At 44.0% G+C, this 21,932-nt stretch overlaps 1 protein-coding gene across 1 annotated transcript in view; it reads right to left on the bottom strand.

Annotated features, from left to right (window-relative positions):
* Positions 1-20,673, bottom strand: part of ABL1 (ABL proto-oncogene 1, non-receptor tyrosine kinase) — an 82,770-nt gene extending 62,097 nt beyond the window's left edge. The window contains exon 1 of the mRNA XM_026101755.2: positions 19,198-20,673. Within this exon, the coding sequence (XP_025957540.1) occupies positions 19,198-19,333 (136 nt within the window). The 5' untranslated portion in view covers positions 19,334-20,673. The remainder of the gene's footprint in view (positions 1-19,197) is intronic.
* Between the last annotated feature and the right edge of the window lie 1,259 nt (positions 20,674-21,932).

The raw sequence follows: 21,932 nt of genomic DNA, 5'->3' as shown, positions 1-21,932 counted from the left end.
AAATGCCGTGTCTGAACGTCAGCTCTCCCGCGATGAGCGCTCAGCAGGTCCGTATTCAGTGACTTTGAAACCGATCCATTAGCGGTACTAGATACGCAGGAAATCATGCCCACTTGCGCCTTCCACAGCGACGAGAGATGAAACGGAAAGGCAGAAAGCTCACGGAAACAGGAAAGATAGGAATGGCGAGAATACCAGTCAAGATGAATGCCGAACATAGCAAGAAAGGAAGATAAACTGGCCTTCTCTTTTCCAAGGCAACAAGATCTCATTTAAATGCTTCTTACAGCTGTGGGAGTATCATTTCAAAATCCTACCAAAAGACAGCATGTGCTGAGTAAACAAGATTATCCTCATGAGAAGATGAGTCCAATACATACCGCCTCTAAAAATCCACCCAACACAGCGTGCTTCTATATTGCACGTTGGCTCTCCCTAGAGGCATCTGCCTGTATGGAAATGACTTAACCTTGATACGATTTATCTGCGTAACAGAATGACAACACGGTTTATGCACATGCTGTTTGGCTCTTACTGCAAGTTAATACTGTTTATCTGAACTAGGTCAACAAAGGTAGCTGTGGAATATAAGGTGAGATTGGGGCTGTTCTGTGGCTTAAAGGTTCAGACTACGTGTTTCATTCAGTCACAACCAAGCCGACAAGTCATTAGGTATTATTTCTAAAACTGGGAAGGGGACAGTAAGATACATCTTCTGAAACACCATCTAAAGCAGGTATTTCTCAGATGTATGGAAATAAAATGTGTCGCAAGATGTTAATAATGTTAGTTATGCAGGTCTGTTAGAACATAGCTTATCACCAGCTACCTTCAACAAGTTCAGCAACAGCATCTAAATAACCAGGTGTTTTACAGAAAACAAAAAATATGGGTGCATAACTCGAAGGGAATCCCACGGGGTGAACTGTGCCATTACACCAGCAACCTGAGCCCGCGGTCTAGTGCCACTGATTCATATCGGTGGAGCCCCTGAAATTCCTCATCGTCCAAGAGCGGAGCACTGAAAGGAGCCATAACACCTAACCCCTCTCATTAGTCATGTTGACAAATCAGATATAACTCAAGATATCTTAATTGCAAAGCCTGAAATTCACTTTCACAGTTCACTGAGAGTAGTGAGGAGAGGATCGATTCCCTTAAGGGAAAGGGATGAGTTGGATAAAGTTGTTTGGGGTGGTAAAAGGGCTGCAATTGATTTTTTTTTAAAGTTGATAAAAACATTTTTATGAATCATTTTTAAGATCTAGGATCTTTTCTATATTGTTACTTTATTTTCAAGATACCTGGTTATCCCATAACAACTGAAATAAACTGAAATAAAAAGATGAACCTGAATCTTCCCATTAGCACCCACAAGCCCTAGAGCAGGCACCCCAAACCCATGTAACCTCAGTCACTAAACAGTTGCAGGACCTCCAGCAGGCCCCTACGTAAAGGCTCCATTGACAGCAGTGCTGCGGGGTGACCCGCTGTGTTGACCCTGGGCAGCGAAGGCTGCACGAGCCTGAAACACGGCGGCCTGGCACGAAGAGGTGTTTGTCCAGGAGGCCAAGAAGGCCCCTTCCCAAACACCACTCCACCTCCCCCGAAAGGCACCAAGTTGGCCAGCGACAGAAAACCAGGGCTTTGAGGCATGCACAAAGTGAAACAGCGCGAGGAAAGCCTGTTCAAGCCCCGCCCAGAGCAAACAGAGACCCCAGCAGCCACCCAAGAAAGACCTAATATTAGCTGCAAAACTCATTTCAGTTTCAAATGAAGAGCTGAGTTCTTCACGCGCCTCCTTCTAACGGAGCGGATGGCAGGCTATGGGGACAGCAGAGGAAGGCTGCTCTTTTACTCTCCCGGAAAAATGTAACGACATGACGGCAAAGTGTTTTTATCAGCTCTCCAGATTGTGAGAGCCAACTCCGACCATTCATCAAGACGGGAACGGACCATGAGAACAATCAGAAATCCATTAGCAAGCTGCCGCTCGCCTCCGAGGCTGCCTGAACTCCGGATCAAATGTCAGGGGGCCGACTGGCTTACATTGCTAGAGAGGAGGAAAGGACCAGGGAATTGTTTCAAACTGATATAGATATTATTACAATTTTTAGCTTTAACTAGCACGAGGGCAACCATTTCCAATTTGCAGCGCTCCTTAAACTAAGTTTCTCAAATCTGGGACAAAAGCTTCCAGCGTAATTCAAGTGGAGCAAGAAGGGCTCCCATACTACCAGTTGAGACACAATGAAAACAGTGGGGAGAAAAAAAAAGGAAAAATGGGATGGAGGTAGGGTTGTTCTTTGTTTTTAATATCTCAGCTTTTAGCCCCTGCATTTAGAAGCTGGGGCTCAACTGCAAAATTTGCAAGAAAATAGCAAGAATTACGAACACTGCTATTTACTAGCAGGGGAGTGACCCCGCACGAATACATTAGCTCATCATCTGTATTTCAGGCTGCTCCTCTGCTAAGATGCAGCCTGATTTTTGCTGTAAGTAACACTTTGTACAGTGCTGTCCATTTATCGCAACGTGAGATACAGCCAAAACCAATCAGTTAAAGCCGAGTCTTCGCTCTCTCGATTACCTTCTCCCTTAGATGAAAGGCGATTAGTACATTTAAATAAGAAATGCAAACAACCAACGTTATATATATGTTTGTACACTAAAAGCAAATCTCCATATCATCTCCCCAATGTTATTTACAATGTGCCTGAAAGCGTATAGAACTGTTATCTGGCACCGAGATCAGAACAAGCTGTTCGGAGCATATTAACAGCATATCACAAACTGAGATGATTTGTACAGGTTAGCTCTATTCATATACTATTGAATCTTAAAATATAACAAAGACTTTAAAATAGGAAACCTACATATGTACTAGGAAGTAGGGAAGCAGATCAAAAAAATTAGGAATTCTCCAGTGCAGCTATTTCCATCTGCAGACTGATTCTCATTATCTCTCATCTGCCAAAAAAACAAATTAAAATATCAATCAAATGTAGTGATCCAGGTAGAAATCTTAAACTGCATCTTTGGTTCAATAGCAGCAATTATTGTGTCATTGTTCGCAACTCGTTGAGCTTTTCCAATGAGATTAGAAGTGACTGTAGCGAAAAACAAAATCTCAACAAAACCCCGTCATCCGCACTACCTGAATTACTTCTGAATCAAGACGCTTTTACCTCTAAAACAGATAACAGTGAAATGAAGTTAAAGCTGCCAGCATTGCCATTATGAAACACTGACCATAAAAACTATCACTGTAAAGTCTTTGAATATTTTATTTACCAGAATTTTTCTATTTTTTCAAGTAAAAGTTAATCTGAAGCTTTGAATTAAGCAGTATGCTAAAACAATGTCGCAGTATTAGATCCTTGAGCACTAAAGCTTACCGAGCAAGTGTAAAACATACTTAAAATAAAAGTCCAGTGCGTGTACAATGTACGGTCTTTCAAGCTTGCGCACCCAGCTACGCCATTTACCCACACGAGCAGACAGGTAAAACAGTAGCTGCTATCATCTTAATTAAAGCTCTGTTTATCTTCCATCAGGACAGGAGGAAATAACATATGCTACTAATCAGCCTCAAACTATTAACACTTTAATCCACACGAATCCCAGCTACTTTCCTCCATCTGCACAGACCAGGACTTTAAAACACTGGAAGTATTGCAAGGGACTACAGGTAGTGACAAAACCCTTCTGCAGTCACTCCATGCAACCCCAAGTCTACCGGCAGTCCTGGTTTTAATGCTTCGCTAGTTGAGATATCCTATGCAAGCAGCTTGCATTGATAGTCACCAAATCATTTTTATTTCAGAAGAGTCATTGTAGGGGTATTTAGACTCAGATCTCTCAAATGCCAAATGCCAGCTGACAGCAAATTTCCTTCAAAATGAAGATCTGAGAACGGATAGTGGGAGAGGGTAATTTGGTTGCTGGTAACGGCTCTCAGGTTTTCACCGCACGCCGTCGGGTGGAACGCAGTCCGGAGGGGAAGGGTTCAGACATCGCCGGCATCTGAAGGCTGCTGCGCGGTTGAGATGAGATGAGATGAGCTATTAGTTATGGCCCAGTTGCTGAAAGACAGATGTCCTTGCGGCAACGCGTAAGCACAGCTACCAGCCTTGCTGACAGCATCGGCAGCTAGGGAAGCGGGTAGGGACATGCTGAAATGCCCTTTCTTCCCTTAAAAAGATCCTTCCAGTAGCTGGGTGATGAGGAGCCACGGGGCACCGCAGCCGAGCGCAAACTATCGCCGCCTGAGGACCCTGCGAACAGAGGGCTCTTCTGCCGGGGCGTCAAACCGGCACCTTTTAAAACGCTACCTTCATGTAACCAAGTCATTTTGATTTTTTTTTTTAAAAAAAGAACAAATTAGTTGAGCATATTCTATAAAGTTATTTCATTTGTTTTTGCTCCTGTTCATTTATTCCAATCTGCTGCACCTTCCCTCGGAGAGGTTATTAAACGCTCTGCTAATGGCCGCCAGCACTCATTTAATTCTTCTTAATGAATGTATGAGTGAGTAGCGGAAGCTATTATGTAGGGCTTAATAAAGGGCGGGAAGGAATTTCCTAAAATTTATTGCCACAGGCTGCTGCTTGAAGATAAAATAAATGGTAATTGCTTGGAACAGGAAAGAGGAGGATGATAAAATGTCCCTAGACATGAGGTAAAAAAATACCAAGTGCTATGAACCAAAATCCCAAAGCCCGAAGGATCTCAAAAGCAAGATGGCCTCCTCATGGCTTCCCCCCCCCCTTCTCTCCTTTTTAATCCTTAAGACATTTCCTTTGAACATGAATTCTGAATGATGAGCTCAATCTCAGCTGGCAGGATTATTTTATGACACTTGAAAGATAAGCACTCATATACAAAAAAAAGAAAAGACTAATTCAGACAGCATCTTATGAAAATATTATTTGCAGGAAAGGGACAACATGGAAAAAGGGAAGGACACTATGACTGGACTATTTAGTCCAGCACTACAATCATTCCTAAAGTATAGGGTTTATATTATGAAAGATGCACATAATATTTTGCTATAATTATGTTCCCTCTTTCCCATCACCGTTTTGGTGAGAGCAGGTGGAAGAAGGGAAATTGCCAGAAGGTGGATCCGTGCATTCTTTCTTCAATTTCTGCTCCCGTTTGTTAAATAAATACAAATCAGCAGACCGAAGAAAGGAGATGTCTGAACCAGGGCCCCTGAGTGTTTATCCTGCACCAAAGCGCTGCAATCAGGCCATCATCTTCCCAAACTCCAGGTCAGATCTCAACAGCTGGCAAGAACAAAGTGGAAATCAAAGACCCATCCAGTGTAATCAGGATCTAAGAGAAAGAAGCAGCTTTTCAAAAGGAGGCTTTCTATTATAACACGCAACAGTCTTCTGCCCATGCAGCTCTTCAAACTTTACTCAGACGATATGATCCAGCCACACAGAGGAGTTTGGGTAAAGGAACTTTGACCGGTCTCATCAAGAAAGCTGAGGAGCAAGTTTCCCATGAAGGGCTCGATTTTTTGTTTCCGCAAAGCGGTCAGAGGTACTATTTTGCACATCAGAGAATGCCAAAGTATTGATGAGTATCAGACTACTCACGAGTTGTACATTTTAATTAAAGAAGCAGAAATCTGAGAAAGCAACATGCTTAACCTCATTAGAGCAGTAGTTCAAGAGTTGCAGATTGCCGTAGGAGGGGAGAGAAGGAACGCTGTCGGCTGCTCTCATGGCCACCAGGATTTCAAGTACAGCTGCCCAAAAAAGAAGACACTTGATCGCTGAACACTGTCCTCCCAAAACACAGTACGAAGGAACAAGTACACGGCACTTCAGAAAGATGATGTCAAAACAGCAAATTGAGTGGGCAAGACATCTATTTCTCTTTGTGTAAAGGGGCAGAAGGAAAGAAATACCATTTTCAACAGCAAGCTAATATACCCAAGAGCTTAAAAGGTGACCCAAGAAAAAAAACAAGATTAGGTTTGCTCTTTTTTGCTGCTTAGGGCAGACAAAGCCCTTCTCAGAAAACTACCATTTTTCATGCCAGCTTTGACCATCTTAAAACCCAGAAAAAAGAGAGGATAAAATCCATTTTTTCTTTTTTAAATCCTTCGCAGGTCACCTGCAAGTGCAGGCCAACAGCTTCTCCAGGAGGCAGTAAGAAATTACGATTTTCTTTTCTAAACAAGGATTTCAGCTCCTTCAGCTCAACAGCAGGATTTCCATAGTCTGGTAGAACGCAAAGCGACCAGCCAACCTGCAAAGAGCATCCAACTGGAAGATGGACAGTTGCTTTGTCAAGAGAAAAAGCAACAATTTAGAAGAGAGAGGGGAAAAAAAAAAACAGCTTTAGCACACTGGAAGACAAAAGGTGAGCAGCCACAGGATGAGTGTGAAACGTCAGCGGATATACTACACAAATTCACAAAGGGCGGTTGGATAGTGGATAGGCATCTATCTTGAGAGTGTTATATAAGATATAGGAAGAATTTAAGGGTTTTCTTCCCCCTAATGAAAAATCAAAGTCAAATGAATGCTCATAGCACTGTGCGTATTGGCACTCTTACCTGTACAAAACGCGGGGCTTCTAATTTAAACCAACACCACAAATTAGCCTTTCCCAGAGTACCCTCAGGCACTCCCACTCTTTTCCTAATCTTCTGCCATTCCTATGAAGTAGACTTATTTCCTTTTAATACGGGCTTAAAGGGACAGAATTTGCAGCTTTATGAAAATTAAGAGCATAAAGACAAAAGCTTTTTTTTTTTTTTTTTTTTTTTTTGGACTTACAAATAAACCAAGCAGATATTTGTTAACTACCCACGCTTCCTACTGCATGGAAGAATAGGGCATCTCCTCCACCTCCGAACCAGCCCGTCCCTGGCATCACAGCAGGGTCACCTACACAAATCTCAATTACCAAGCATGAAAATACACATTTTACCTGCCCAAGGACAAACCCTGTACTGAGGGGAAACAATTTAAAAAAAACAAAAAACAAAAAAACCCCACTCAATTATCCTTTCAAACAACACTCGCTGATACCAAGCCTAAAGAAAAAGCTGAAGGTGACAGGATTTTTTTTGTTTCCGTTTGGTTAGCAAAAGTTTTCATTTCTACTGTGCGCAAGAGCCAGATGTGGGAGGAAAAGCGTAGGTGGCACAAGAGAAAGTAGGAACGAAGGTCCTCGCCGCGGTTTATCTGAGGAACACCGCGTCTGGAAATAAGAGGAGCTCTGCCGGGCGGGCTGGCTCACAGCCGCCCACGCAGCAGGAAGCGGCAGGAGCGCCCCGGAGAAGCCACGCACGTTCCCTCCCATCCGCTGCTCCCCCTCGCTTCACTGTCTGCTTTTACTTGTGCCTCTCTCATTAAACACCCCTAGGCAAACGACCAGGGAGGCCAGCTCCTCAAGCCAAACCTCTCATAAACCCTGCAGGTATGACTCCGGGTTCGAAGCAACTCTCACGATAAAAAGGCAAAGGCAGGATGCTCAGGCTGAGGCATCGGCCGCATCCAGTCTGGCCACTGGTACCTAAGAGGAGTCCAAGGTGCTGCATCTGGTGATGAGACGAATACAGGCAGATGCCAGCACCCAAAGAGCCGCCGGGACCTCATTTGGACAGGACCTGTGCTCACACAGCCAAGCCCGCGGTGACAAAACGTCAGGATTTAGGTGCAGACAGAACCTTTAGCAAAAGCTTGCCCAAGGCCAGGGCAGCATCCTCCCCCCCCACTTTTTTCCAGTAGTACTTTGCTTAAGGTATTACATTTGTGAGGATTTTTTTTATTTTATTGACATGGGAGATGAGAGAGGAGGAAGGGAGAGGGTCCAACCCGTTCTCTCTTTTAATACTCTGTATTTAAAAAAAAACCCCTTTGTCTAGCTCTGTATTCAGCATCACTGTGACAACAGTTTTTAATTCTATTGCATGTTTGTATCCTTTTTAAATAAATCAAATAGAACAGAATAGAATTTCTTTACAAGCCAGGAATGCACCCTATAATCTTCTTTTGCAACATGCCTCCCTCAGGTAAGAGCTTCCCCCTCCGAAGGGGGTTGCAGAGCTTCCCCGGAGACATCGCGACGTGAGCTTCACAAGGGGGTTCCTCCACCAGGGCTGGCTACGGACCCGACCACAGTGCGAACCACAGCAAGGAGGAGGAGGAGGAGGAGGACCAAAGCGTGACCACACAAGACTGCAGTAAGAGCCCTCTGAGGTACGAAAGAGCATCTTTACTTGCACAGGGTCAGTTTTACCTCTAAAATTTTTAAGAAGTGGTGCATTTTTAAAATCCAGCTGCTAGCAATTCTAATTTGAGAAGCATAAAGTGTACTACCTTAATAATTGAAACATGAAATGCCTGTCTGACTTGCTACAGTCCTCAGTCCCCCTCCCCAAAGGGCTTCAATTGCCTTAGGGGAGCATTTCACAAGCAGCACATCGACTTTCAGAAATACAACTTCAGCAGATGAAAGCCTCGTAATCACAGACGAGCCGCTGTCTTTCTAAATCTGGAATTTAGAAACAGCGACATCCAAGTAGCCATTAAAAGTAATTTAATGGTAGAACAGCCAAAAGATTTCAGCGAAACCAAGCACTTCAAATACTATCCAGTAGAGTTATTTCAAATGTGGCTCACCAACAGTCTCGCTGGTGTAGCCACAACATCTACCCGTTATCAGCCGGCGGAGAGCATGCCGCCATCTCCGCCGTGACTCACTGGGATCAGGGCGATGAGGCATCCTTGCTACTGGGTGATTCAAGCCTAACTGGTGGCCGTGAAGCGCGTATCATACCAGGGACTTCAGATCATCCGGGTCTGAAGCCCAGCTAAAGCCCACCACTTCCTAATTTGGAAACATCGCAGACTGCAGGGACGTCTGAGCTGGAAAGCATCTGCTCTGCTGGTGTCTGGGTCTCTCACCTTGACCTGATGGTTTCAATGTCTCTGCAGTTATGCAGGACTAAATGATGTGAACATGGCCAATATACTGTGAAATCCACTTTTGGCGGGGGGGAAATAACGTGATAGTTATCAAATTAGAACAAAAACACCCCATGTACTTCGCTGGACTTGTGCTATTTATTCTGGCGAGTGGAATGTAAATATCTCATATTAACGTTTTGCAGTTCTTTGAATCCCTACCTGATAATAAACGCAGCATTGATCACTATTTTCATTTAATGTTTTTCAAATCCCGTGTTCTCAATCACAGTTACAAGGCCAGGCTACCGCTCAGTGAAGTTCACAACCCCTCTCAGGAGAGGTCTGCTCATGGCCATCGCGGCAGGTCTTCAGAGGGAACGTCATGCGATGCCTTTGCTTTGCAGGGCAAAGTCTAACTGCAGTAACCAAAACGATATTAGCATTTCAAAAAAAACCCCACCATTATTATTCTAATTTATCCAACGCATAGCTCAAAATATTAACTACTTAAATAAGAGGTGTTACTAGCCCTGCACGTTTTGCTAAGCAGTAACAGCCTGCAGGACTTCAGCCCTCTCTAGACCTCTTACTGCAGCGGCTCCAGAACGAGCTCCTAGAATAGGGCTGCAAATTGACAGCATGTCTGCAAAGACACAATGCAGAGATCGTACTCGCCTTCAGATAAAACCTTACTTTCCTATACCCCCTCTCCTGCAGGAGCAGGTAAACAGTACCGCAGATTCTGGCAGTGAGGTCTCATTAGACTGAAGCTGCTGCAACAGCTTTTTCCTTACTGATCACACAACACATACACTGTCACTGTCATATGTGATCAGCTCTCAGCGATAATTATTACTTAATACCTGAAACATAATAGCACCTTGACACCAAAACCTGTGTGGGAGGCACTATTAGACATAACAGACAATCCACAACCTAAAGAAATTGCAGCTTCTAAATGAACATCAACAGTATCAAATTATGGGAATAGCTTCTTTTTCCTTCCAGTTAATTCCCAATAAAGAGCATTTATTTTGTATGAAATAACTGCACATCTAGAAAAAAAAATACATATAGCAAACACATTCAGTAGAATCATGCAAGTCTCATAAGAAGATTAGACTGAAAAGAATTTTAAATGCATCTTTTTACCCATCAAATGAAAAATATTTAACAAGAAATAGCAGCTTGGCATTAATTCAATACTTCTCATTTGAGCTTTCCAAAGTTATTTGAAAACATCAGGTGTAATCAGACAACGATACCTCTAACAGCCATTCCGGCAAGTCTGGCTAAACTGGAACGTACCTTTTAAACCAACATTACGTGTTGTCAGGTTTACAGTTTACACGCAGTTCAATTCATAACTACAGATGGCATAATTCATCAGAAAGCACACTCAAAAAGCCAGGATGATAGGCCCTAAAACTACCTAAAAAGACTGGTCAGTCACTATTTCTGAAATTCACAGATGTCATTTCTGATCCTGGTTCTTGCCATTAGCTTGTACAGATTTCCAGGACACAGTGTTTTTATTAAAGGGGGTTTGTTTGAACCAGAGCAAGTCAATAAAAAGATTCAAAAAAGACACCTAGTGGCCAGTGTATTATATGGCAGTTTAATTTTCTCAAGGTTTTTTACAAATGTAATTTAAAAAATTTAATCGAAAAAGAGTTCGGTTTACTACGTGAGAACCCTGCGGATAACCCATTGGGTCACATCAGAAACCAAGACTAGGGTGGCTATAGGGGACACAGCCACTAGCAGTCACATTTAACCAGACAGCAGTTAACAAAAGCGTCCCATGAAATTCTGCAACTTTAACACAAGTGAAATAGTGAACATTTCCAGAAAGTCTGAACCATTTCTTATGTAAAGTTTCCGTGTCCTTATCCCCCTACCATTCACACATTCAGTCTCCTGAAAAATAACATTATTTATTCTGGCAACACACAAGAAAAAAAGAAGTCATAAAACCTCATCAGTTTTACCAGCTGCAGATTGGCAGCTGATCAGATCATTGGTTTCGCTGCAAGAAGGTGACAGAGTTGGCGTACACGTGACCTTTGGTAGATTTTGGATGTGTGCAAATAAGTGAAATTTCCCGTTATACAGCATCAGTGTGACAGGAAACACAGGGAACATGCCCAGGTCGCTCTGTACTTCCAGCTGTGATGGAAATCTGGCAGGAAACAAAGAGCAGGTCAGGGAAGGGGGACTCCTGCACTTCAGCAAGCTCTGCCATCTCAAAAGCAAGCATTTAACAGGCAAAATCAGCCAACAGCCATGTGTAATTCAATATTGTCTTCATCTTACTTTATTCTGAGTCTATCATCATCTCTTTGATGCAAATATGGAACACAAACCAGAACAGAGTGAGGTTCACTATATTACTCTTACGAGTTTAAGGAGAGCCCGGACCAAACAGGGTTTGTTATACTGATCACACTGCATTTCAAAGGATGGCTTTACGGAGAGGCAGACTGGACACAGCTCAGGTCCTGGAGAAGCAGGTGGGGAGTACTAAACCGACCTGGTAGGAATAAGGTAGGAACTCAAGTCAATCAGAAAAATAAACGTACCAAAAGGCCTTAAAAAAAGCAGCGTTAAAGGATAAGAAACTTCTCCAGGCAGGCAATGCCTGGCAATATTGCCTCTTTAATACACACAATGAAACCAAAGTCTTGGTGATTAATAATCCACTGTGAAATTCTATTCATTAGATAAAAGCAGAGCACAGAGATGATACACCATAAATCAGCCAGTCTCCACGCTCATGAAGGAGTGATGAACTCGCCTACATGCGTGTAAATTAAGAGCAAACACTCTGTGGAAAAGCAAACTCATGCTTTTCGCAACCTAACGGGTAACAACAAGGAAGAAATCCTGGGAAAAAACAAAAAAACCCCAAAGCGAGCAAGCCCGACCTAGAAAGTACTTTAGGTAAAACCTCAAGGATGCTTGTATTCAGGACACACTTGCCCCATCATTGCAGTGAGACACGTAGAAAAGGACTCTTCCCAGAGCATAAGAAACTGCTTCAGCAGATTCATATCAAGTTTTGCCCTCAGGTGGATGCAACTTCCAGCCACTTCACCAGAAATTATGTATAATATCAAAGGGCAGGATTTGGATTAAATGTGCAAGTATAAAGAACAAAGTTAAGAACTAAGGAAAGACATTGTCTTAGAAGGCTTCACTTACTAAAATTATCTGGATGCTCATTACCTTTTTATGTCCAAGATTCCTCTTTACCAAAATATCTGTTTTCTCAGTTTAACCATATTAATAACCTCTACAGATTGTTTAAAATGATCCTCCAGCAGCACAGAGCAAGCTCTGACGAGACAGTCGACAAAACCTAAGGGGCAGAGTTCCTCTAACTTCTGCTGAGACTGGCTTGCATGTTCCTACAGTAACAGCCTTCTGTGATTCACAACAGATCTTTTTATAAGGAGACTTATTACTTCTTGCTAGAATGGCAGAGTAAATCAAGAATCACAAAAGACTGCTGGGTCAAGACACTAGCTCTCTTCATACCGCTATCAATAGATACTGTACATTAAATGCAGCCCCCTCCCCCTGCCAAAAAAGGAAAGCAAAGCACATCTGAAACAACCACCCCCAAAAGATGGTATTTTAAACCTCTTCTTCAGTTTACATTAATACAAATCAATCAAAGCATTTTATACAGCAAAAGTATATTACACCCTATGGAAGTGAATGCCCACTTGCACACGGTTAGCAGCACAACATACCCATTTTAAGCCTTACAGCGTATATCAAGTATACCAACAGAGCTGTAGTGATGTTCTGTGAGATCTGGGGACGCTAAAATATTCCAGATGGAGGCTGAGATATTGGCACTATGAACCTCCCCTCCAATACCAAATTCACCACTGAAATCAGTCGGATATTAAGAACTTGTTTCAGACATGCCTTCAGATCACCTGGTATCAGTTAACAGTATTCCTTATCTGACATCTTGCCAAGACACTAAGAAGTGGTTGCAGTCACATCCACACGCGGCAAATACAGCACGATTGCCTAGTAATAGCAATACTCATGGATTTATTTCTTGTCTTCTTTATAAAAGCTTCTAGGCGCTCAAGTGGCAGAGCCAAGCCGTTGCTCCAAGCACCACCGAACACTGGCCCGAGACGCCAGTCAAAACAACAAGGCCCGTCAAGGCCGTCTCACCTTGCTCTCCCCATCGTGATTTGCCCGACGTCACACAGCCAGCAACAAGGAGCATCCAGGGTAAAACCCATGTTTCCCAACTTTATCAACAGGGCTATGCCAACTCCTCACTTCCAAGCTTAAGATTTAAACTTTTCATTTCAAAATACTGGCAAATTTTGAAGTGTTTTGATTAGGAAGATCACTTACTAGCAATAATTTCTATTCTAATAGACTGCAGCTTTCTCTTGCCTCCCTGTACCGATCTTCTCATGTAGCACATCTATTAAAACTGCTAAAGAACAAAAATGCAGAAGCAGCACAATCTGTTAATGAAAGTCTGGCATACTAGCAACTGCTACCTATTCATCACAAAGGAGATGAACTGCTTAAATATTGGAAGTTATCAAAGATTAGTCAGTGTGCAAAACAGAACTGCTTTTGCCCAAAAAAAGAAAAAGGATTAGCCTTTCCCCATCATCATCATCTTCCACTTCTGTGAGTGTGGAAAAACAGGTTAGCAAACCATAGGCCTCTTCCCTAATATATTCCAAACCCCAGCTGAAGTTCTTGTAGAGGGGATTCTTAGTGAAACCCACTGCTATTTGATAACTGGAGCAAGAAAAATTATAGCAAGAGCTTTGGATGATAAAAAGGAATGTAATCAGAGACTGTAAACAAATCCGCATTTGGTGTGCAGCTGATGCCAGCACTAACCTGATTAATACTGAAGCACATCGAAGTTGGATACATAAGCAATGATCGCAAAGCCAGGATAAATCTCTCCTAATAGAGATGGAAATTAAAGTTTGGGTGCTGCCAAATCTCTCACCTAACAATGAGAAAAGTGCTGTCGGTTTAGAACATAGACCTAAGATACCATAGGGAGACCTGAAATAACGGACTCCCCTTAGGCTGGTGTTAAGCACACAATTTCAGGTGAAAAGTCTAAAGAGGCATCAGGAGCAGTAAAGCAGTTCAAGCCCCAGGTCTTGCAGTTAGTGAGGCATCAGAGACCAAGTATAAAAATGCTTTAAGGAACAATGGAAAAAGACAAGAGATAAGGTGTAGAACTACATGGGTTTTAAAGAAATAAATTTTGAATAAAAGGAATCTCTCATAAGTTATTTCTATGTATAGTAACTGGCTATCTAATAAATTTATATTGTGTTTAAAGTAGATTTGTTGAGACTACCTGTAAGATAAAGGATAGCGAGTAGAAATAAAGCGTTATATTATTGCCTGCTCACAACCAATTCAGGGCCACCTGACTGACAAAAGTTTATTCTAACATCTTAAAATTAATTTTAATAATATTTTACTCAAAACAATAAATAATCTCTCTTGGAATTATGCATTTTCTTACATAGCATGAAAAAGACCAACATTTCATAAAAATAATAAATAACAATATAATGATAACAACAGCATATGTTATAGTATGTATGCATATATTACCCATTTTTACAACCCACACTGTTGAAACATGAAATTTATCAATGTAAAGGAAGTTTGGTTATTAGTCCTAAAGACTATTAAGAAGAATCATTTTTTTTCAAATCAACAATGCAGGCAGAGATTCTTTTAATTGATTTTTTCTAATAACAAAGGACAGATCTCCAGCAGGCAGCTTTGACAAGCTTATCCTATGGATCCATTTTGTAGAATTACTTCCTAGTTAAAGCAGCGAAACTTCCAACACCCTTATAAGAATAAAAGCTCATATCCCATATGACGGAGACTATAGTGGGCTGACTTCAGCAGGATTCAGCACTAAGTTATAAGAAAAATGAATGGAGTTCTTGGAGTTCATCTCTTTTTTCCTCCAGTAAGGTAAACAGTTCATTCAAGCTTCCTTATTTTCATAATCTCTTTTCTAAAAGATAAGTCCACACTTCACCATTACCAGAACATAAGACAAAAAAGTTGTTGTCTAAGTGCTTTATCATCTGTGTCCTAAAGACAGTTAAAATAAAGCCCAAAGTTGAACAGTTATTACTCCCTGGGAGTGTAAATGCACAATACCAATTAAAAAAAGAAAGTACCTTCCCTTCCTAACAGCTTTAAAGCTAACCATAGTTGTGTTAATTGCATGATGTCTCAAAGGTTTGTATACCTATGATTTATAACACAAAAGAATGAAAAAGTTAAGACAGGTTGAAGCCTATCAGTGATCCATTATATGTAACAAGAAGCAGCATAAAAGTCTCACATTCAAGACCACTTCAGAAGGTTTTTTTCTTCCCCTCAAATCAACTTTCTCTGCCACAGCAAGGATGGCACATCAAAGATGTGCATCAACGCTGTAGTGTCCTTAAAACGATCTATGTTTCAAGCTATTATTTATCCTGATTTCCCATTACTAAATCCAAACATCACACTCAATCTCCCACCACCAGTGTCCACGGAAAGGTGGTTCCCATTCCCAGTCACTGTCACCATCCACATGGCAAAGAGTACATACGAGCCCAGTCTTCTGGGCTCTCACAGGTAGAGACAACCCTGAGCAGCATCTGCTGCAGCCGCTAGCTGTTCCTTCCAAGGTCACAACCAGCAGCGCTGGAGTCCACTGCTTTCTCCTCTGCGCAGCACTGCTTGTGCTCAGAATTACTATTCTACCGAGATGCTTCAGAGAACCTACTCATCACTGAATACAGCAACACCTACCTAACAGAGTTACCAAAACTGCGGTGTTTGCAGATCATTTCAATTAACTAGCGCCAGCTCCGGGATCAGAGTTGAGCTCTGTGGGAATGCACCTTAACATTGTGTCTGATTCTTTTCAGAAGTTTGAGTTTTAAGGAGATTGATGTTCTGGAAAGATACAAGATACAGGTCTCAGTTTGCCCAGTGGTATTTACAAACTCTTTTCCACTAACTGCATACCGACCAAGTTTTTTTTCCTCTCAGCTGGATATTCCCAAAAGCAGTAACTATTTCTCAGATGAGAAAAGCACAAGGCAAGAGGCAAACGCTGCCTTTATTTGCGATTGCGAAGTTAAGAGAAAGAATGGTCTAAGAGATGAGAGGATTTTGCATAGTGCATCTTAATGCAGATTACCGCAAGGGCTACTCTGCTACCAAGGATAACTACACCGCAGCGAACTCCTGCTTGTGAAACACCTTTAGTGGTGGAAGCAGTAAGGCAAAGAAAGAAAAAGTCCAAAACTTGTTGGTCCTAAACCACCAATGGATTTTTCCACTATAATGCTGGCCTCAAGGACAAAATTGGGAGTTTCTTTGCATTATTCTGGTAGACCATCTGACTACCAGCACAGCTGATTTCTGGATAGCTGTCTCCCTACATTTCAAAAGCCTCTCAAAGCATTACTTTGAATACGACAGAGAGAAGGATGTCCGAGAAGTGGAATTACTTTCCAAAAAATCATTTCACCATGCATTGTTAGTATCTGGTATTATTTATTAACCCTTTGACTAATCAAATAAGATTCAATACCGCTGAAGCATTTAAGATCTGTAATGCTCTGATAATCATTGCTAAGTGCCTACTGAATCAGCCCTAGTAAAATTTAGCAGGTTGTGGTCCCACCAAAGCTAGCGAGACCAAGGTTGTGAACAGCATTGCCAAAATGCAGCCATAACAGACAAGCCATGCTATTAGCAACTCAACAGCTTTTTTTGCTTTATCATGAATTTTAATACACAGTAACTTCAAACAAGTCTCTAAGAGTTCCGTTATCTCTCAGTGTTTGCTTTAAGCAACCCACCCTTGAATTTCTCCAAAATATTTATTAGTTATGAAAAGCAGGATGTTTGATTTTTCTAGGGAGAAACTAGTTCCCAGTGTAGGATAGAGAATCCAGATAGAGTATTTGGCATTCAGAAGAAACCATGTAATGAAGATACTGAGAGGTAAACACGCAAAAATTATTTAAACTCTAAAAAAAATCCCAAACTATATATTTTTTTTATATATATAAAATACAGCTTATAGTACTGTCTCTGAACAGGACTGAAAGCATGAGCATTCCTTCCATTAATTGGAAAGTCAGTATGTTAGAAAGTCAATATGTCAGGTTATACACATTTCAAAGACAAGAAAATTATCAATAAAAATTTGAGGGAGATGAAGAACTTCTAAGATGAGCTTTGTTTCCTCTGTATTGCTGCAGATATTTTTAAGTGTGTACATTTCAATGATAAGATAGCACTTTTCAGGCAAATAGGAGACCAAAATTCAAAACAGAGCTGAACAACAAAAATGGTGGTACAGCCTTCTACTGTCTGGACTATGAAGAACCATTTCATACAGTCAAAGGAAGAAGTTTTCCTCGTGTGGATAAGCGAGGCTGATCTTTTGCAGTTCTCTGAACAGATGTACAGGCCTTGATGTCCCCTTTCAAGTTTATTCTTTTCAAAATCAAGACACTGAGGTCTCTTGTGGACATATGGTATATGGACATTATAGACGCTATTTTTCTTTGCAAATGTGCTAGGATGTTCTGACCTCAGGTCATACTGGCAAAAAGTTACCATCTGCCTACTCCTGTTAGATGATCAAAAAAGAGCATTTCTGGCTCTTCTGCTACATCAAAACACCAAAGGCAGTTAGAATATTGTGTTGCTTGCAGTTAAGCGCAATACATCTCATCTGACCTTGAAACTCTGTCCAAAGTAGTAAAGCAGCAACCAAACTGGGGGTGGAAGAGCAGGTATATTTCGGTACTGAAAGCATGCCTTGGAAAATTTCTGCAGCAGGATTTTTATCAGAGCGCCAAGTTAGCCCTTATATTCTCTACCTTTACATTAATAACCTTCAATTTCCAAATAACCTCAGTGCACAAACACTGCACAGGAAATGAAAAAAAAATAACATTAATGTAACTTGAGACAATATGTAACTTGAAACACTGCAGTATGTACACAGCATCTCCATCTGTATCTTTGCCAAGTACTGCACAGAATTTCTTGGTGAATCCTAGAAACTCAGAATAAGAGAAAGTTTCAAAACAAAGCCCAGCTAAAATAAAACCAAATAAAAGCTTTTCCACTTAGCAGTTGATTGCATTCTCAGAACAGCAAATCTTTCCATTTTTAATTTGATAAAGATTATAGATGCAGTTTGGTTTTGTGCTCAAATAAACTTTCTCAGGAGGAGAAAATTGTTGAACAAGCTTTGTCAAAATCATATGCGCTGGCTTAAGATAGCAGCCAGTAACATGTCTGCTCAAACAACATCAGAACCAAAAAAACATCATGCAAAAAGAAGGATTACTCCAAAAGTTTCAGCAAAACAACACCTTACTGGGTCTGACCTTTGAAAATGGGTACCATAAACTTGAAATCTACTCAGTCATTTATTTAAAAAATACATATATATGTATATATGAAATAGTTACTAAACCTACCTCTGAGTCCTTCTGAGGTTTTCATTTCTTTCTTTCCTGAGATTCTCAATCCCCTCTTTGTGGAAAATCAGCAAGCGAAGGGGTTGCTAACCCCCTAACCTATTCACTCTTGCACTTATTCCCATCACAGCACGAGATCGAGGCCTAACTGGCTTAAGGAGAAACCACTAACCAAAAGTGCTGTAAATGCACTAAGTAAATTAACAAGAATCTGTTTGATTCACATCAGGTGTCACAACTGCAGCACCCACAAACTTTCCAAAGGAAAGTATTTTTTTCAGGTAGCAGAGACCCTTTAAAGATAATTAGAAAAGCCTGTCACTGACAACATCACCATCAGCTGTGGTTGGTCTACACCCATAAAACAGACAAATCAAAAAGGATGAAACACTTTCTCAGATTTTGTACAAGAACATATCTAATGCAGAAATGAGAAAACTGTATGATGTTAAAAACAAGTTATAACCTTGTATTTAGTACTCAGCTGTATAGTAACATCTTATTAAGTTTCAAGCAATCTGACACAAGTTAAATATTTTCTTACTAAATGATCACACAGGATTTGCATCAAGGAGCAAGGGAGAGAAAACAGAAGACTTTCATGCAGCACGATCTCTTTATATCTGTATTAAGCAATTTAATAAACAGCATTGCATCCAACTTGGCAGACCAGAAACAAACCAAAAGAAATACCAACAGAAACTTCTTACCATGTTCCACAAAGACGTTACAGTGCGGGCCCCCATGCCTGGATGGTTCCTTCTTCCCTGCTCCTTTGATAAAGTGCAGGGCAGGCAGACTTGGCCTCCTTTGGTCCCCAAGGACTTTTCCAGGCTGCTGCCCCATAAAGTAACTATGGGCAGCCTTCCCCAGGTCAAGAAGTTTTTGAAGAAGTCTGTGATCCCTGATCTTCCAGGTTGGGACGGAGCTTGGAAGGAAAAACGTATTTTAGGTGGGTGTGTTGGCTGCGCTCGCTGCGTAATAAAGTCACTTGAGGCGAAGAAGACAGACGAGCACACAGGCTCTTCCACCGCTTCTGAAGACAGCGACGAGGCTCTTTCGGTGGCTTTACGCAAAACAACAAGTTAAAAGTTCCAATTGCTTAGTAACTACAAGTGTCATCAAAGTTTTACGTTACCATATGCAGTGCGTCTTCCACTGGGCAAAGGAGAATCAGTTCCTCTCACAAACAAGAAACCACATGTAGGCTCACCCAGGGCAGGAAACAGTCATTCCCACTGCAACCGGTGTCAAGCTTTCTTTTTTTTTCCTTTTCTTTTGCATAGCATTGAGTTAGTAAAGGCCAAAAAGCCACGTATTTGGCTTCAAGTATCGTTAAAGTCTAACAGGCTCAAGTACGTCAAAACCATCTGAGGCTTCACGACAAAGCGCAGGCAAGCCCAGTCCTCAGGGAGCCGCACGCGCTTCCCGTAAGGCGGCCGCACCGTCTGGACCTCACGAGCGGTCGCCCTCTCCCATGCCGGCTCCGTGCCGCTCTTACCGCTGCTACCTCTCCCGGGCGGAGGCGGAGGCGAAGCGGGCAGCCGGGCACCGCGGCACCATTTTGGAGTCCGAAGCGACGCCCCGCGCGCCGAAACCCGGCGGGGGCACGCGGGGCGGCGGGCGCGAGGGCAGGGCGGCCAGGCCCGGCGGCCTCGGCTCTCAGGGCGGCCCAGGCCCGGTGGCCTCGTCCCTCAGGGCTCAGCGGGCGCCCGGCGCCCCGGAGGCCGGTGGTGGCGGGGAGGAGGAGGAGGAGGCATGAGCCCGGGGATGCTCTCCGGGAGGAAGGTTCCTGCACAGCAGCCAGCAGAGGTCAAGCGGGGGTGACTGCGCTGGCTTCATCCCAGCGGGGGAGGCCGGCGGCGGGGAAGGCCGCGGCGGCGAGCGCCAGCGGGCCGAGCCCGGCCCCGCCGCGGCTGGACGCGCGGGAGGGGCCGGCGGGGGCAGCGGGCCGGGCCGCCGCCGCCCGCCCGCCTCGGGGGGCCGGGCCGGGCGTGACAGGAGGGGGGACAAAGGGCCGCGGCGGGGAGGGGGGGGTGCAGGGAAGGGGGCTGCGGCGGGGGGCACCGAGCGCCGCGGGCGGGCGGGGAGAGGCGGCGGCGGGCGGCGAGGGAGATCCCGGAACCCCCGGCGCGGCGCGGCGCGGCGCGGCCCCGTCCCCGTCCCCGGCCGGTGGGGCGGGCGGTCACATCCCCTTCCGGCCCCTCCTCCTCCGCCTCCCGCCCGGCGCGGCGCGGCCGCTGCCCGCTCCCGGCCCCGTCAGGGCGCTGCGCCCGCCGCCGCCATGACGGGAACCTGCCGGGCCGCGGCGGGGGCGAAATGGGGGTCCGCGAGGGGGGGAGCCCTGGGGGAAATGGGGGAGCCACGAGGGGGCCTCGGGGCGGGAAGCCGTGAGGGAAGCGGGGGGACATGGAGGTGGCACGAGGGCAGCGCCATGAAGGAAAGGGGGGACCCATTTGGGTGGGGGGCACTGAGGGGAATGGGGGGCACTCAGGGGGTCTCAGGGGAGGAGAAGGGATGAAGGGGAGAATGAGGGAACCTGGGGGGCAGAGGGGCACCATGGCGGGCAGGATGAGGGTGAAGGGGAAGGTGAGGGAAATGGCTGGGAGAAGCTGCGAGGCGGTCTGGGAGGCGAGGGGAAGGACGAGGGAAATGGGGGCACCCACAGGGGACTGTGGTGGGGTGATGAGGGAAACGGGGGGCAGACTCGAAGGGGGCTCAGGGCTGGTGAGGAGAAAGGGGAGGCAAGTGTTGGGCAGGAGCCATGGAGGGGTCTGGGCAGTGAAGCAGAGCATGAGGCAAATGGGGACAACATGGGGAAAGATGAGGGTAACAGAGGGGGCACCACGAGGGAGATCCCTGGTGAGGAGGGAAATGGAGGAGACATGGCAGTGGGAGAGCTGGCAGCAGCAGGAAAGCAATGGGAGTGACTAAAGAGGATTGAGGCATGAGAGAAATGAAGGGTATTGAGAAATTGGGGGAAAGATGACTTGGGAACAGGGGGTATCACGGTAGCAACTGTGAACCACAGTGACAGCAAAAAAGGTGAGGATGGAGGGTGCAGACGAGAGCCGGGATGAGGCAGGGGCAGGGAGAGGTGAGGAGCAGAGGTGGCCCAGCAGCAGGGCTTGCCTGCGGCACTGCAGCACGTTAGCTCGGTGCCTCTAGGACCCAGTCCCTAAATACCGTACTGCACTAAGTACGGTGCTGCACTGGCTCATTAGCGCTGTACTGCAAGGTCCAGAGGGGAACTGAATTATGCTGCTCTTTGCCTCACCCTGCGTCTAGGAAACTCTGCAAGGATACGTGCTTTCCATCTGTTTTTTGGCACAGGGCCATATTCACATACTTGGACTTTTTCTGCTGCCTTGGGTATGAGAATGGGGCAGCTGATTTCGTCTTTTTAAGAGACAAGACGTTGTTAAAAAGGTGTGAGGAAAATCTT

The sequence above is a fragment of the Dromaius novaehollandiae genome, chromosome 20 (genome assembly GCF_036370855.1).
Source record: "Dromaius novaehollandiae isolate bDroNov1 chromosome 20, bDroNov1.hap1, whole genome shotgun sequence".
Lineage (NCBI taxonomy): Eukaryota > Metazoa > Chordata > Aves > Casuariiformes > Dromaiidae > Dromaius > Dromaius novaehollandiae.
This window is presented reverse-complemented; position numbering and strand designations above follow the sequence as displayed.